Source organism: Galleria mellonella, unplaced genomic scaffold (genome assembly GCF_026898425.1).
Source record: "Galleria mellonella isolate WM207_F2 unplaced genomic scaffold, CSIRO_AGI_GalMel_v1 utg172, whole genome shotgun sequence".
Taxonomy (NCBI): domain Eukaryota; kingdom Metazoa; phylum Arthropoda; class Insecta; order Lepidoptera; family Pyralidae; genus Galleria; species Galleria mellonella.
In genome coordinates this window covers 1,451,605-1,466,929 of record NW_026442015.1, presented here as the reverse complement: position 1 = coordinate 1,466,929, position 15,325 = coordinate 1,451,605, and the positions used below count along the sequence as shown (strand labels likewise).

Sequence of the window (15,325 nt, the reverse complement as noted above, 5' to 3'; positions counted from 1 at the left end):
TCATTAAATTTGAATCATATGGGTGTAATTCGGGGCCTCCTTCAGCGTGGCCACTCGATGAAGTAAAAATCAAAATCACTGTATCATTAGGGTGTGGTAATATTATCAATTTACGGCGACTAAATTACAAAATTACAGAGAATGGCTCATCTATATGGAAACCATTGCAAACCATAGTTTTAAATAAATTTTAATAAAAGCCACGCAATATGGCCTTAATTTTATAATACCTTGTGATCTCGAACATGATGTGACTATAAATTAAGTAGTTAACATTAGTACATTGCATTGTTTTACTAAGAAAGATGTCGTAAGGAAAATGTTGACTAAGTGTATAAAATAAGAATTATAAATTTACAAAAGTATTTTACTATATTTTGTTCTTAAATTCACTTTTAAACTATTCCTTTATTAATTGATAATTTTGGTATTATGTAAATAATAAGTATTTATTCGGAAAGTGCTCTCTGTTAAGGGGATAAGGAATCCGGTTCCACTGTAAAAGAGAAATCAAAATAGAATGGTAAGCCTGAGTTATTCAGTACCAGTAAATGATGATAGTTGAGTAGTCAGGCCAGTTATCCCATCGACGTGATTTATTTGGAATTAACGACATGTTTTCAAAGGGTACCGTGTGTAGGTCGACCAGACAAGGTATACTGCTGCAATAAGGACTAATCATTCTCTATTACTAACAATCCGTGGATAATATCCATTTGTAAGATAATAAAAAAAACTATTAGAGAAAGTAGATAAAGTATCTAAAGGGTAAAATTCTTTAAATAAACATGGTCTATTTTATATTGTGAATAATTTATATTTGAAATATCACGATGAGACTAAGACTAAGTGAGCAAATTAAACATCATTTTTATCAATATGATTACATCTATGGCGTTTCAAACCACTACTCTGAGTAAACTGACTGTTGCATATATCACATGCATATGGTTTTTCTCCTGTGTGAATGCGCATATGCAACTTCAAGTTACCATTAACTGAAAAATGCTTATTGCATATCTCACAGTTATAATAAGGCCTCTCAGTGGAGTGTACACGCATATGTTTAGATAAATTGCCAATTTGTTTATTACAGATTTTACATGTGTAAGGTTTAATGCCAGTATGTACTCGCATGTGCCGTTTTAATTGCCCAGTTTCTCTAAAGCACCGTTTACATATTTCACAACTGTATGGTTTCTCACCAGTATGCACTCGCATGTGTATTTTTAAATAACCATTGTCTGAGAATGGCTTTTTACACACTTTACATGAAAACGGTTTTTCGCCAGTATGTGTGCGTTCATGTAGCTTGAAACTAGTCATTTGCGCAAACTGTCTACTGCAAAAGCTGCATGTGTAAGGTTTTAAACCAGTGTGAACCCTCATGTGCACTTTTAATGTTGTGTATGCTGTAAATTTTTTTTTACACACATCACATGAATATGGTTTTTCACCAGTATGCTGCCGCTCATGTATCGCCAAGTAGCTTTTGCTGGAGAATTGTTTGTTGCAAATCTTACAAGAATAAGGCTTGACACCAGTGTGAATAATAAATATATGTCTTTTCAAATGTGTCCGTTGTGGAAACCTTCGCCCGCAAACGTCACAAACGTAAGGCCTTTCGCCAGTGTGTGTCAACAAATGCGATTTTAATGTCTGACTGTGTACAAATGACTTGTTACAAACGTCGCAAACATATTTCTTTTCACCGGTATGTGTTTTTATGTGTTCCTTCAAGCCTTTCTTCCACTGAAATTCCTTATTGCAGTAATTGCATTTGTATTTCTCCTCAAAATGTATTGAAATATGTTTTTTGAAAGTTCTAGTTTTATCAAATATCTCAGTGCACAAAGTGCAAGGGTATTTGTTACCGACGCTATGTGTATCTTCTATATGTCTAGTAAGTGTCTTACTTTGTCTATATTTACTATTGCACAAATAACAGTTGTATGTTTTCTCGCCTGTGTGCACTTTCATATGCACTTCAAGAGAGCCATGGTATGAGAATTTTTTCTCACACACATTGCATGAGAATTTCTTAGTAGTCTTCTGCGTTTTGCGTTCTTGATCTGTAACGAAAATAAATATTTATTATATGAAGCTGCAATTAATAAATAAATAATATATATTATAATTATATATAGTGATGACCATGATTAAAATCAACAGGCTGTAATAAGTTTAGTAAATAAAATCCGTTAGAAAGCAAACTGCCATATACATAGATAATGAGTATGATTACAGTATCTAAAGATGGCCGTGTGGTCTCGGCATAGATTAGACCACTCCTTTCTTTTCCGTAAATGTTGTAAGAGGCGACTAAGAAAGAGCAAAAGATGGGCAGCTGTCCCTCTTATAACATCTTCAAATCTTAATTGCGGTTGTCAATCCGCCTGCCAAGAATGGTAACTGCTGGCAAAACTCCCAAGAGAGAGGCATATGTTCAGCAATGGACAATTAAAGGTTGATATGATGATTTAAAGAAGGCAGTTATTTTTTATATAACTGGGACTGATAAATAAGCTTAGTCATCTGATAGAAAGTTATTACGGTTGCCTTAGTTATGTACATTACACAATATCTATACTGCTAATGACATATTATATAGTCTTTGTTATATGTATAATAAAATATAATTAATATTACTTAATACACTATATCCATGATAACCCTCATACCACTTGTTTTTAACTTACCATGGCCCAATTGTGGCGCTGCTGCCCAATCGGCATCAGGGTCAGACTGTAACGACACCTGACGTCTAGTGCGGAGCTTCGACAGAGGCTCGTCGTCTACATCCTCAGCGTCGACAAACGCATCTATAGACAAATATGTACAACATAGCAAAATTAAAAGATATACGGTTTTGAAAATTAAGGGTCCGCACAATCTATAGGAGTGCTGGTGAACTGTTGTCAATCTAAGCTGATCCTAATGATGTAAGTGTGAATTACCTTACACTAATTTTATTATTATATTTATGTATATATCTATTGTAAGGTGTACATATTGCAGATAATAAAGGGGGTAAAATAACAGAAAATTAATATACATGTATTAATTAAAAAACAAAGAATCATTACAAATCATGATGCTTTATCTACATAGGTGCATTTTTCCTATTTGTACAGAATGGAAGGGATAGGTTGGTCAAACCTAAAACAGCTGATTCAGATGAATAGTCTGTATCAGATGGCAGATTATTTTCCCACTGGAAATGCTCCACAGCCATATAATTAACAATTCTTAGTTTTAACGCCGCGCAATGTATGTGATTTTTTACGATCTATACATGTGATACGTAGGTATAGTCTAGTCAATGGTGCTTCTTCTTAGGTAATTTTCATACACTTGTAGTGTTGACCTTACACAACTGACTCCATGTGTTGCGTTAGGATTTTAATATGTATATTATATTACTGTTTTTTGGTATTCCATTGTATTTCAATATAAAATATTATTTCTTTATTTTATAATATATCATAGATTACATGATAAAATCATGATTATATCAAATTGAAAAAAGACAGGAATAAATTTAAAATTTCTCATAAATAATTTCCATTAATTTTTTGTTTAGAACAATGGTCAGTATTCACTCTTTCAGTTTTTGCCAACTTGCTCCATACATATTATGTAGAGTTTCCGATGTATACTGTAATGTATGTTTTGACAAAAAAATTTACATATTAATAATTGATACTAACCATCATCACATTTCACATCTTGTTCACTGTTCAAATTAGTCTCTTCTTTCAAATCTGTAATAATACATTATAAATAAAAAAAATGTTATTAAAATATCAATAAGTCTATCTATGTAACGATAACTCTTTTATACCATAACTTATATCTGGTAACACTAGCACACACACAGTGTGTGTAATAAAAAACGAGATCACAAAGGTCCAGTTAAAAGTTTTTATTATACATAGCATTTAATAATAAAATCTAATATTCATTTTAATTTTTTCATTATTTATAATGTGCGATTAAGTGATACTGTTAAAGCATTAACAATTTATAATGAAGCATTATTAATTTTTAAAGAGCCGCTCGTCACGACATCGCAATGCCAATTAAGGTTTTCAAATTGTAATAAACATTAATTAAATTTATATTACATTAAAATTATTTATTTTATTTACCCTTTAAACCGCATGTATTTATTCATCATCATCATTATTCCAATGCAAACGTCATTAACAGATACTATAACTTACTTACCATCACTATATTTTGAATGGTGATCATCTTCATAAGTTGACTCACATTTAACATCTGAAATGAATCATGTGTTACTATAAATATTAATATATTTACTCACTTCATAAAGTGCACTTCATTAAGTATGTACTAAAAATATTATGTTTTTATACACACTTTATATTTTAAAGTTCTGAAATGTAATAATGGTAATATTAGTGAACAATAATTACCATTTACTTCTAATTTAAAAGTGTTCTTCAAAAATTCACCATCTGAAATAAATTCAACATTTATTATATTATTCTTACCTGTAGTGTCATCTAGGAATACTTGAAAGGAAAATGTTTAGGTATATCTTGAAACAACATTCTTAACAAATAAGAATATTATGAAGGTTACTAAAAATAGGGCCAATGGCACATTTACATGTTAAAAATGTTTATAACATGGAAGTTTAACAAAATATGGCAATGTTGGAGTTATCTATTAATTTTATAAAAATAATTTGATGGTTATTCAATATTTTTCATTGATTACAAGTGATCTGATCATATAATAATACTTTTACTTTAATTAATTTGTACATATATAAGGTTGATAATAAAGGAGTTATTTATTGTACTATTATCAACAATTTGTAACCCATCAATTACAAATAAAAGATTAATTTATTACAGTAGCTTGAAGTACTATACAATAATATTGTTAAATATCAATATTAACCTTTGAAATTATGGTTATTGTAATACTGTGAGAACTTCTGTTCGCAGGTAACCACTTGTTGTTTAAACAGTGCAGCATCTCGCAGCCGAGGCTCACATGTATCACAGATACTGTATGAGAAAGCCCCTCTTTCTCCCGGTATTGGAGCTATCTGTGGAGTTAAATAAATTTGAGATGTGTTAAATGTTTATATTAATATTAAGTAATATAGACATGAGAAGTTTTAAAGAATGTGTAGATAAATTATAGATAAGAGAGTATCTGAGGTGTATGTACCTATAGAGTATGATGAAATAAATATAGAATACAAAAATGAAACATTCTGAACAAAGTACATAAAACTGTCTATTTCATTTAGTTTATTCAGTTAAATAAGAAATAAATATATAAGGATAGATGATAATGGTAAACAGTTTTGGTTTTTTTTTATTTTGACAAGATTATGAATGAAAACAATAAATTTTAGAAAGAGAGGTAACTCACGACGGAGATCACACATTAATATTGTGCTTTAAAATAAAATTTAGTATTTATGATATTGATCATTACTAACAATTAAATTGAAAGTGTCCCTAAGCATAACAGAGTATATTTCATCACTTCCACTGCATGTGTATGATACAGCAAGACTCTTGAAATTCCCTTCAGCGTGGCAGCATCGGCACAAACTCATCATATTCCACGTGTCTGACATACTAAATAAGTCTCATTCCTTTATAAATCCACAATTTATTGAACAAAACAAGAAAAAAGTTTTACTTATTAGGTAGGTATAAAAAAATAGGTATAGATTTCTAATGGAAAATGAATGACACTGACATGTTCAATTGACAGTTGATAAAATTTAATATTCTGTAATGTCCAAAAATGTCAAGAATTGGCAATGTAATCGATTCTGAGGCGCCATTTATTAAAACTATCTCTAAAATTAAAATTTTAATTTGATATCACAGCAAAATTTTTATTGTAAGTATCAATATAAATTAATTTTCTAATAGATATAAGTCAAAGTTTTATAATTTTGGTTTATTATAGTCCGTAAAATAGTAATTTCAGGAAATTATCAAATTAAAATATAAAGTTAAGAAAGACATAATCTCTCTAATCTGTGTTTGTGACATCCTATGGTGACATCACAGATTGGAGAGACTTGACATCTCTTTACGACTTTGTACTGAAGTAGTATAATTGTTTTTCGTTTTTACCATTTTATACGTATTATTTGTTTATTGTCTATATTGACAAGATATCAACATTTTAATAAAGTGTAAAGTAATGAGTGAAATATGGAATTTGAGTTCTGTATGTCGTTGTTGCCATTCTGATGGAATATTTAGAAATCTTGATACTCCTTATGTAGTAGAAAATAATGTTGAAATTTATTCGATAATGTTACGCCAAACTTTGGGCATTAACGTAAGTAATACAAGATAATAAATATACTTACTAAGTACAAATAAAAATTTAATTATTTTATTGTGGGTTTGTACTTTTTTTAAATAATCTATGAGAATAGATTTTTTTACTATTTGTCTTGCAATATCTGTATATGTAAATTGTTAAGATCTGCTTTAAAGGTTAATATTGTAAATATGAAAGTGTTGTTGTATTTATTGTAAATATAATTGTTATTTTTTGGTGCTATAATGGCTATCATACATGTATTATTTGCATGGAGAAGTACATAGGCTACTTTTATCCTATTCTATCAATGAATACAGGTTTGGCAAATAAAATAGTGGGTAACATTTATTTTTCTATATAATTTTATTGAGCTTTCAGTAGTAATGTGTAGAATAGTGTTAGCTGAAATAAGGAGAAAGTTCTTCTCTCCCTAAAAACAGAACTTTCTCTTGGTGATAATCCTAAGAAATACTAATTTAATTTTACTTCATCAAATTGTTTGTCATTTCAAGTTACATAAAAAACTTGTATTTATTTAATATTTGTATTTCTTTGATGTCTAAAGGCACAACCTTTCTTTAAAGATTCAAATTTAGTTAATATACTTGATATATGTTTCAGATACAACTATCAAATATATATTTTCTTCATATATATTCACAGATATTCATGCCAGCTATTGAAGTGAGTAAAACTATTTGTGAAGAATGTGTACAGAAACTACAGGATGCATTTTACTTTAAAAACCAAGTAGTAGCATGTGAACAGAAGTTTGAGGAGTACTGCAAAAGTTAGTAATTTTTTTATTGTTAGAGAGGCAATGTAACTGACAATCCATTATTGGGAAGTGGCTTTTATTATGGAGTGAAAACAGAATGGTAATTCTACCTCTTCTATCAGCATAAGCTAGGGGGTACCAGTGAATGATGACAGGTGAAGATGAAGTCAGGTCAGTTGGCCCTTTTTGGAAAGTGGTTGTGATTTTTCCATGAAAATACTTGTTTGTAGTAAGTATATGAACAAAATTGTTTACACAAGATGGATGGATACAGATCAAATGTTTAATAGTTTTTTTTTTTCATATTATGTTAAAAAAATATTGTTGATTGAGATAAGAAATAAACTAAAAGAATAAATCTTTATTGACAGAGGTGATAAATTTTATGTCACTTCTTTCCATATTGCAGAACTAAGAGATTATTTTATGCAATAATGTATGAAGTAATTCAGCGAAAAAAAAAATATAAATAAAATATAAATACTTAAATAAGGAATGTCATTGTTGCAGATGAACAGGCCTTAAATGAAAATGTGGAAACTATCAAAACAGAATTAGACACAGCTGATAATGGTAATTTAATGTTTTGAATTTATATTTTACAGCACTTTGTAAGTGTCCATACTTATATATCATAGGCAGAGTTATACGTAGGAAGGAATAGAACAGGCATTATTGGGAAATCTGGTAAAATTCCATTTAAAAATCCTCTAACTCTTAAATTATACAGACACCTTTTAACATTGTATCATTCACATATGGCAGGAAATTATCCTCACACCATAGAACCAAAATGATGTCTTATAGTATAGTTTCAGAGAAGCATCCTCCTCTGAACACTCAAGTACTGAAATTACTTTCTTGTCGAGGTTATTCCTAAAAACTACAGTGTGGGGTTTTTCAAAAAAGGCATAATATTGTTTCTTATGTTACACTCAAGTTTGAGCATTAATATATTACTTATACTATATAATAATGAATTTTATGTTACAGAATGATGTTAGTGCAAGTCATTTAACAATAAATAGAATTATTACAAATAACAACTTAATTATATGGTTAATTGTAGATCTACAACTCCATCTACTATTTTTTATTTTTATATAATTTATCTTTGAGAATGTTATATTTCCTATTTTTCTCACTACATTTAGATATGCAAGCTGTTAAAATCTGCTTCATAGAATTGTAAATTGAGATTGTTATCTTTGAATATTTTGACAGCTAATCAATGCAAAATTTAGCGTACATTATATATATTATTTAGCACGGGGAAGAACATAAGCTACTTTTTATTCTAATCTATGTAATTATTTATGAAAATATTTAGTAAAATATATATCGAATATATATATATATATATATATATATATATATATATATATATATATATATATATATATATATATATATATATATATATATATATATATATATATAAATATGAAATTTTGACATTGTTTCAGATGAACAGGCCCTAAATGAAAATGTGGGTAGTATCAAAATAGAATTCGACAGATCCAATGATGGTAACTTAATATTTTTTAATTAAATTTTTCAGAACTTTGTCAGTACACTCCTATATTATAGGCGAAACAGACAATAAATATAGGTAAATAAAACAGTAACAATGGTGGGGAAATCCAGTGAGAAATCCCACTTGAAAATTGGGACTTTTGAAATCCAGCTATCTTTTCTCCACTCGCCATTGGCATTCATCGTCATACCTTAGAATCAAAATGGTCACGCATAGTGCAGTTTAAGATGCACATTTTCCCATGAACGCTCAGATTGTGAAATGACCTTCCTGCCGAGGTTTTCCATAGAGACATGGGGTTCTTAAAAAAGGGCGTAATAAAGTTTCAAAAGTTACAAGCGTCCAAAGAAATGGAACCACATGTTTCTTTAATACCCGGGTAGTATAAAAAATAAGAATGGATCAGCATGATATCCAGATTTTTTCATATACATATGATTTGCAGGCGTATACGATAATGGCGAAGATTCGTCTCTCGAGTACAAAGATGATAAAATATATAGTAAGTATTCATGATAATAATTAGTTTTTGAAGTGTCCTTCTCTAAACCTAGAGTACCTAAGTTATGTCTCAGTCAGGATTTTAAAAAAGTAAAGGAGTCCCGTTTCGCGTATAGGTGTAATACTATTATTGTTATATGTATATAAAGGTGTAAATTAAAAGGAAAGAATGCTATTGTAAAATGATGTTTTTAAATTTTCCACACGTCCACGATATCGTTAGGCGATGTATGTATGCATTATCTTTGCGGAAGATTTAAAGTAGTTATGTTTTCTTATAAAATCGATTCATATTTTAATGATAAAAATGTGTCGTATTTTCATATTTTACGACTATTTTTCAAGTCGGGTCTGGCCTGTTAAAAAAGTGCATATGAACTTTTAGATATGTTTAAACTTAACTAAAGTTTTAACTTATAATCGAAAGCTCTGCTTCTGATTCTAATGTGGGCACCAGATCATTCTGAGTTAGGTACGCCTCCATGGGCCCCATGGGCGGGCAAGGACGCCATGTGGTCCCGGCATAGAATGGGTCACCCTTTCCTGTGGGTGTCATAAAAGGCGACTAAAGAAATTGTCAAGTTGGCAGCAGCGTCCTTTAAACATTTAAAAGCCTAACTACGGTTGCCAATCTGCCTGCCAAGCGTGGCAGCTACTGGAAACAATTGTGTGGGCGGTTTATGTTTAGCAGTGGACAGTTAACGGCTGACATGATGATGATGATGGCTATAATAAATTATAAAGTTTGAATAAACAAGTTGTTTTGGTTAGGTGTTTATTTGTTTTATTAGATTTGATCACTCTGGAATTGCATTTACACTAAACTTATGTATTTCTTTGTTTTAATTACAGAAATGGAAATGGAAATTAATGAAATAAAACGTGAAGGTAAGGTCTGTTTACTTTTATTACTTAAGGTTATACTCGTATTTATTGCGCGTATTTAAATAATATGCATTAATGTATGAAAGGTTTATGTCTTTATCATCATTGGATGGGTGTGTGTTTTATATGGGTCTCCCTGTCTATCCTGTTGCCTGGCAAAACGATATATAAATGTGTTAAGTCTACCTTTTTTTTGCAGAAGACAAATTAGCAAATGGGGTGTTAAAAACTGAATCTTTATGTAAACAATCTCAAAAAGAGACTCCTAGAAAAAATATTATTAAAGGTAAGTAAAAACTATATCAAATATGATATAAATTTAAATATATTCACCTTTAATAATCTATTTAATAATGATGTATTAATAATCTATCTAATAATGATGTAGGCATATTTTTTATAAAAAGTTGTCATTGTGCTAAATGTATTTGTATTATAACTGGTTATTATTAATTTAAATTGTCCATCCTTTTTAATTTCAATGGCACTTTAGATTGCTAAATTTGTAAATTTATAAACACACACACACACACATATATATATATATATATATATATATATATATATATATATATATATATATATATATATGATATTTTAAAATATATATATATATATATATATATATATATATATATATATATATATATATATATATATATATATATATATATATACATTATCATATATATATATATATATATATATATATATATATATATATATATATATATATATATATATATATATATAAACATTAATTTTTATATTTCCTAATATAAATAAAATATATACTTTTATATAATACTATCACTTGTTTTAGTATTTTTGTTTAATTATAATCTTACGAATTTTTAGTTAATATATCCAACGCTTTTTAAAACTATGCTATCCCCAAATTAAAATTACACAGTAGATGGGACTTAAAAGTCTTTATCTTTTGATTCAAGAAGTGTAATTTTTGTTTAAGGCGGAAAAGTAAAAAAACCGACGTTAAAATATGAGTCATCGTTAGCGAAATTAAGGCGCGCTCGGAAAAGGAGAAGCGAATATTCATGCCAGCTCTGTCCAGCTACGTACAGCACCAGGGAAGCTCTTAGAGCGCACATAGACCAAATGAAACATGAAATGATTTACAAATGCGAGGTATTCAACTTTTTTTTATTACAAACTAGCGCTGGTTTTTAATGGGTGAAAATGAAATAGTAACCTCGCGTGTTCTATCGTAATACACTGGCGGAGTAGAGGAGAGAGAGGAGTTATAGGTGAGGATGAAGTGGGTCAGTGGGCCTATCGTGATGAATTCAACAACCACGGTTATTTCCAGAGGGAATCACTTGGAGATCGACCTGATAAGAGTATATTGCTAGCAACGGTGTTGTTAGACGTTATTACTAACTCCCTTTTGCCCTTAATAACATTAGTAGTCTATGTCCTTTCCCATTCCAAATAGTATTATTAAAGTGTTATTAAGTAACAAAAACCCAACAAAACAAACTCACTTTCGCATCTATTATAGGCATGTTAATTTGGATGTCTATGAATTTAATAATGGGGACTTAACCACTAATCCTCCTTTTTCACCAATTACCTATAAATAAAATATATTCATTGATTGAATTATTGCCCTGTAACCCCGACATAAAATAAAGCACCCCTTCCTTTCCCGCGGGTGTCGTAAGAGAGTAGGGGAAGGCGAGGGATGGGCAGCAAAGTCCCCTCTTAAAACATCTCTAAAACTGCGCGAGCCAATCCGCCTGCGAAGCGTGTCAGTTACTGGCGAAACCCTCAAATGAGAAGGATTATGTTCAGCAGTGGACAGTTAAAGGACTGATATGATGATATGATGCCACTATCAAGATCGTCTATTAGTTTTAACTAATTTCTTTTCTTATGGAACAATCTTATGAAAAAATAGGAATGGTTTTATTATTTTTTCCAGGTCTGCAGCCAAAAGTTTACGTCTAAATCTCAACACAACAGACACTTAGCATCGGTACACAGTGACATCAAACCATTCAAATGCAAACATTGCCCGAGAACCTTTCGACTAGAAACCTCGCTTCCAGAACATGAGAATCTTCATACCAAACAAAATCTTTATCAATGCGATATCTGCAACAAGATGTTGAAGCACAAGCAGACACTGAAGAAACATATCCAGTGGCATTTAGGACTGCAGAGGAAGTTAATATGTGAATTGTGTGGTGGAACATTTAATGACCAGTGCAATCTACGGAAACACGTGCAAACTGTTCATCAGAAGTTGAAGCTTTACAAATGTCAGCTATGCCCAAAGGAGTTCGCTGCAAATAAAGGCCTGAAAGTCCATATGCGACAACACACCGGCGAAAGACCGTTCTCGTGCGATATCTGTGGTAAGAGCTTCACGTCGTATTCCACCTGTAAATCCCATATATTCACACACGATCCCAAATTCAGATACAAATGCAAAGTTTGTACAGAAACATTCGAAAAGCGAGGGGCATTCGCGAAACATACTAAAATGCACGTGGGCATGAAGCCACTAGTCTGTCATATTTGTGGACAAGACTTCACGTGCAAATATTCTTTGAAGAGGCATATCTTTGAACATACCGGGGTGAAGCCATTCGTATGTGACAAGTGCGATTGTAGATTCTCTCAAAAATGTGGGTTAATTAGGCACAACAAAAGGTTCCATAGCGGCACTGTCCGTTCACCAGCCGATAGGAAACAATGTGGTTTATGTAAACGACTTGTTTACAATATTGAGAAGCATTTACAAACTCATAATAATAGGCCACACGTGTGTGAATATTGCAATAAGACATATGCGGCTAGGAATATATTGAATCGTCACGTTTTGAGCGTACATTTAGGACTAAAGTCGTTTAATTGTCAGTTTTGTGATAAGAAATACAAACAGAGGAATGCATTAAAGCACCATTATCTGAAAGCCCACAAGATGCCGTTGAAAACGGAATTAGAAGAAAATATGGATAGTGTGGTCACTAAATATACAATTGCCAATAAATATAGGAAAAAGAAAATTTGTGTTAATAATTTAACTGTGGATATGCCATTGATAGAAGAGTCTGATAAAAAGTAATTGTTTTCCTTTGCTTCATGAAAAATATTGAATCTTGGGAAATCAAATGACAAAACTATAATATTAATTTTTCTTACGTGCAATAAAAAACAAGTTGATAACTCAGCTATTGAAACTATATACAGGAGGAATTTTTGGTACAGAGCATATACCATCACCATCCTTTATTTCTGCATAATAAAATTTTTTATTCAGAAAATTCGGCAAAAATGTGCGATTTACACTTTTTCTTTGATGGGGACACAAACTAGAAAATCAAACCTTAAGTTATTAGACAAAAATTATTTTTTTTAAATTGGCTTTCCTTAGAAAAACTTAGATCTTCGTCTAAGCAATGTCCATTACCACTGCGCCATGCTCGCTTATAGTATGTATATAGGGAGACCCTACTGAACCTATTTATGTATATTTTATTTATTTTTATTAATAAAATTCTTGTTGAATCCTGTATTTTTATTTTTAGTTACAATTTATACATTATATACATAAATAACAGTTGTAAAGTAAGCTGTAACATAATTATCATTATTTTTGTCTAATGCCTGAGATCAAACAATTTTTTATAAGGTAAATGATTAACGTCGTCCAAAAGTGCAATATTATTATATTATAACAAATTATAACAATTCTTAAGTAACTTATTAAAATTTATTAAGTATTTTTTTTTTTAGTTGTAAATAGTATCAAACAAAATACCTAACCTGTTCTATATCTACTCCCTTATTCATAAAAACTAAAACTTACAAACCTAATTTAGCTATTGAAGTGTTTTGTCACTTTCTTTCAAATTAAGAATTTAGTTCAAAAGTAAGAGACAAAACAATAGTTAAAAATGGTTTATGGTTTGATGTTTTTATGAATAATATAATTTTCTGTTTAATGCGACAAAAACAATTTTTTTTACAGATATTTGACTCTTTTTGATTGATGAATGTTTAAATTTCTGCTATCTCTGCTTCTGTTCCATAGTGTCACAGAGCTCTTCATGTAAGTATACTACTCTTATCAATTTTCTATTTTATGGCCGCCATGTTTTTATTTGACACCATGTATCTATATGAAGGTATTCATATAACTATGTCGTAAGTATATTGTCTAAGGAAGAAACAAATTAAGAGTTTCTGGAATCAGCGAACTTGTATGAGAAACAGCTGAAAGTAAACTAATTCATTTATATAAGCCTTAAACACTAATAAACAATAAACAAGCTAGGTCAAGATTAGCTTTTTTCAAGATTGCAATATTTTTTAACAAAGAATATTGGAATGAAGTAAATCATGCTGTATATATGAGGGTGGTCGCGCGGAAACTACTTTGTACCAATAGCACTCGTGTAAATAATTGTTATGGTAAGCGTACGGCTGATTATTTAGTTCCTTGATTTATTAACGAACTACCCACTGCTGTACGCGATTATATTAACTAATATATAAATAAGAAAAAAATACTTGCATGATGTTAATACAAGCTAAAATAGTCTCAATGTATTTAGCATTAATAGAAACTTACATGGTTTCCGAATACTAATAGAACGTGTATTGTTACAAAAATTCAGTATTACAGAAAACATAATAATAATTAAAAAAGTCGGAGCAGCCAGTAAAGAGGTTTTCCAATAACTGACAGCGCCTAACATAAAATCATGTGGCAATGAAAGTAACAATTGCTTTGATTTGTAAATCAGTTTTGTTAATTATTATATAGATATTAGCTAACGCAGCAAACGTTGTTTTGCCTTTTACTGGTAGCTACAGGGTCCATGTTTTCTTATCGGAATAAAAAATTATTCAATTTAAAGTAAATAATACACATGCATAATTTTCATTACTGTCGGTTGAGCAATGTCGAAGATTAGCATGAACTTACATTGCGATATAAGACTTTATACATAAAAGGATAGCAATTCGATTAGACGACGGATAGAAAGATAAATTAGTATTCTAGATTAGCTTTAATAGACAAATATTTGATATCTTGAGCACAGATACTAGCTAGCCTTAGGTTACATTATTGTAAATTTTAAAATTATATCTAATTTTTTTAAATTAAGAATGAAGAACCCCGACAACAAACCTAAAGGACAACCTGATAGAGTACATTGCTACTTTTGCTAGCGGTTTTTTTCTTTAGAAACTTCATATTTTAAATGATATTGCGCCATATGCACGACACTGTTACATATATCGTGCCTTGA

The 15,325-nt window shown here is 30.2% G+C and overlaps 2 protein-coding genes across 2 annotated transcripts; one reads left to right on the top strand and one right to left on the bottom strand.

Annotated features, from left to right (window-relative positions):
- Positions 1 to 805: 805 nt before the first annotated feature.
- LOC113510554 (gastrula zinc finger protein XlCGF57.1-like) lies at positions 806 to 5,728 on the bottom strand. Its single transcript, XM_052893176.1, has 7 exons — positions 5,489 to 5,728; positions 4,936 to 5,086; positions 4,443 to 4,484; positions 4,231 to 4,284; positions 3,711 to 3,764; positions 2,700 to 2,822; positions 806 to 2,072 (listed from the first exon to the last, which is right to left on the bottom strand). The coding sequence occupies exons 1-7, from the start codon at positions 5,627 to 5,629 to the stop codon at positions 859 to 861; spliced, it is 1,779 nt and encodes a 592-aa protein (XP_052749136.1). The 5' UTR covers positions 5,630 to 5,728; the 3' UTR covers positions 806 to 858.
- Positions 5,729 to 6,087: 359 nt separating this feature from the next.
- Positions 6,088 to 13,341, top strand: LOC113514197 (zinc finger protein ZFP2-like). The gene is made up of 9 exons (XM_026898202.3): positions 6,088 to 6,351; positions 7,003 to 7,129; positions 7,628 to 7,690; positions 8,584 to 8,646; positions 9,100 to 9,156; positions 10,008 to 10,043; positions 10,240 to 10,326; positions 11,011 to 11,186; positions 11,983 to 13,341. The coding sequence occupies exons 1-9, from the start codon at positions 6,211 to 6,213 to the stop codon at positions 13,129 to 13,131; spliced, it is 1,899 nt and encodes a 632-aa protein (XP_026754003.2). The 5' UTR covers positions 6,088 to 6,210; the 3' UTR covers positions 13,132 to 13,341.
- Positions 13,342 to 15,325: the final 1,984 nt, after the last annotated feature.

Coding starts and splice junctions, on each gene's coding strand:
- LOC113510554 (XM_052893176.1), bottom strand. CDS start 5,629: ATGTCAGACACGTGGAATATGATGAGTTTGTGCCGATGCTGCCACGCT. Junction 4,485..4,935: donor CAATAACCATAATTTCAAAG/GTTAATATTGAT, acceptor AATTTATTTCAG/ATGGTGAATTTTTGAAGAAC. Junction 4,285..4,442: donor TTTTAAATTAGAAGTAAATG/GTAATTATTGTT, acceptor GATTCATTTCAG/ATGTTAAATGTGAGTCAACT.
- LOC113514197 (XM_026898202.3), top strand. CDS start 6,211: ATGAGTGAAATATGGAATTTGAGTTCTGTATGTCGTTGTTGCCATTCT. Junction 7,691..8,583: donor ATTAGACACAGCTGATAATG/GTAATTTAATGT, acceptor ACATTGTTTCAG/ATGAACAGGCCCTAAATGAA. Junction 10,327..11,010: donor TAGAAAAAATATTATTAAAG/GTAAGTAAAAAC, acceptor TTTTTGTTTAAG/GCGGAAAAGTAAAAAAACCG.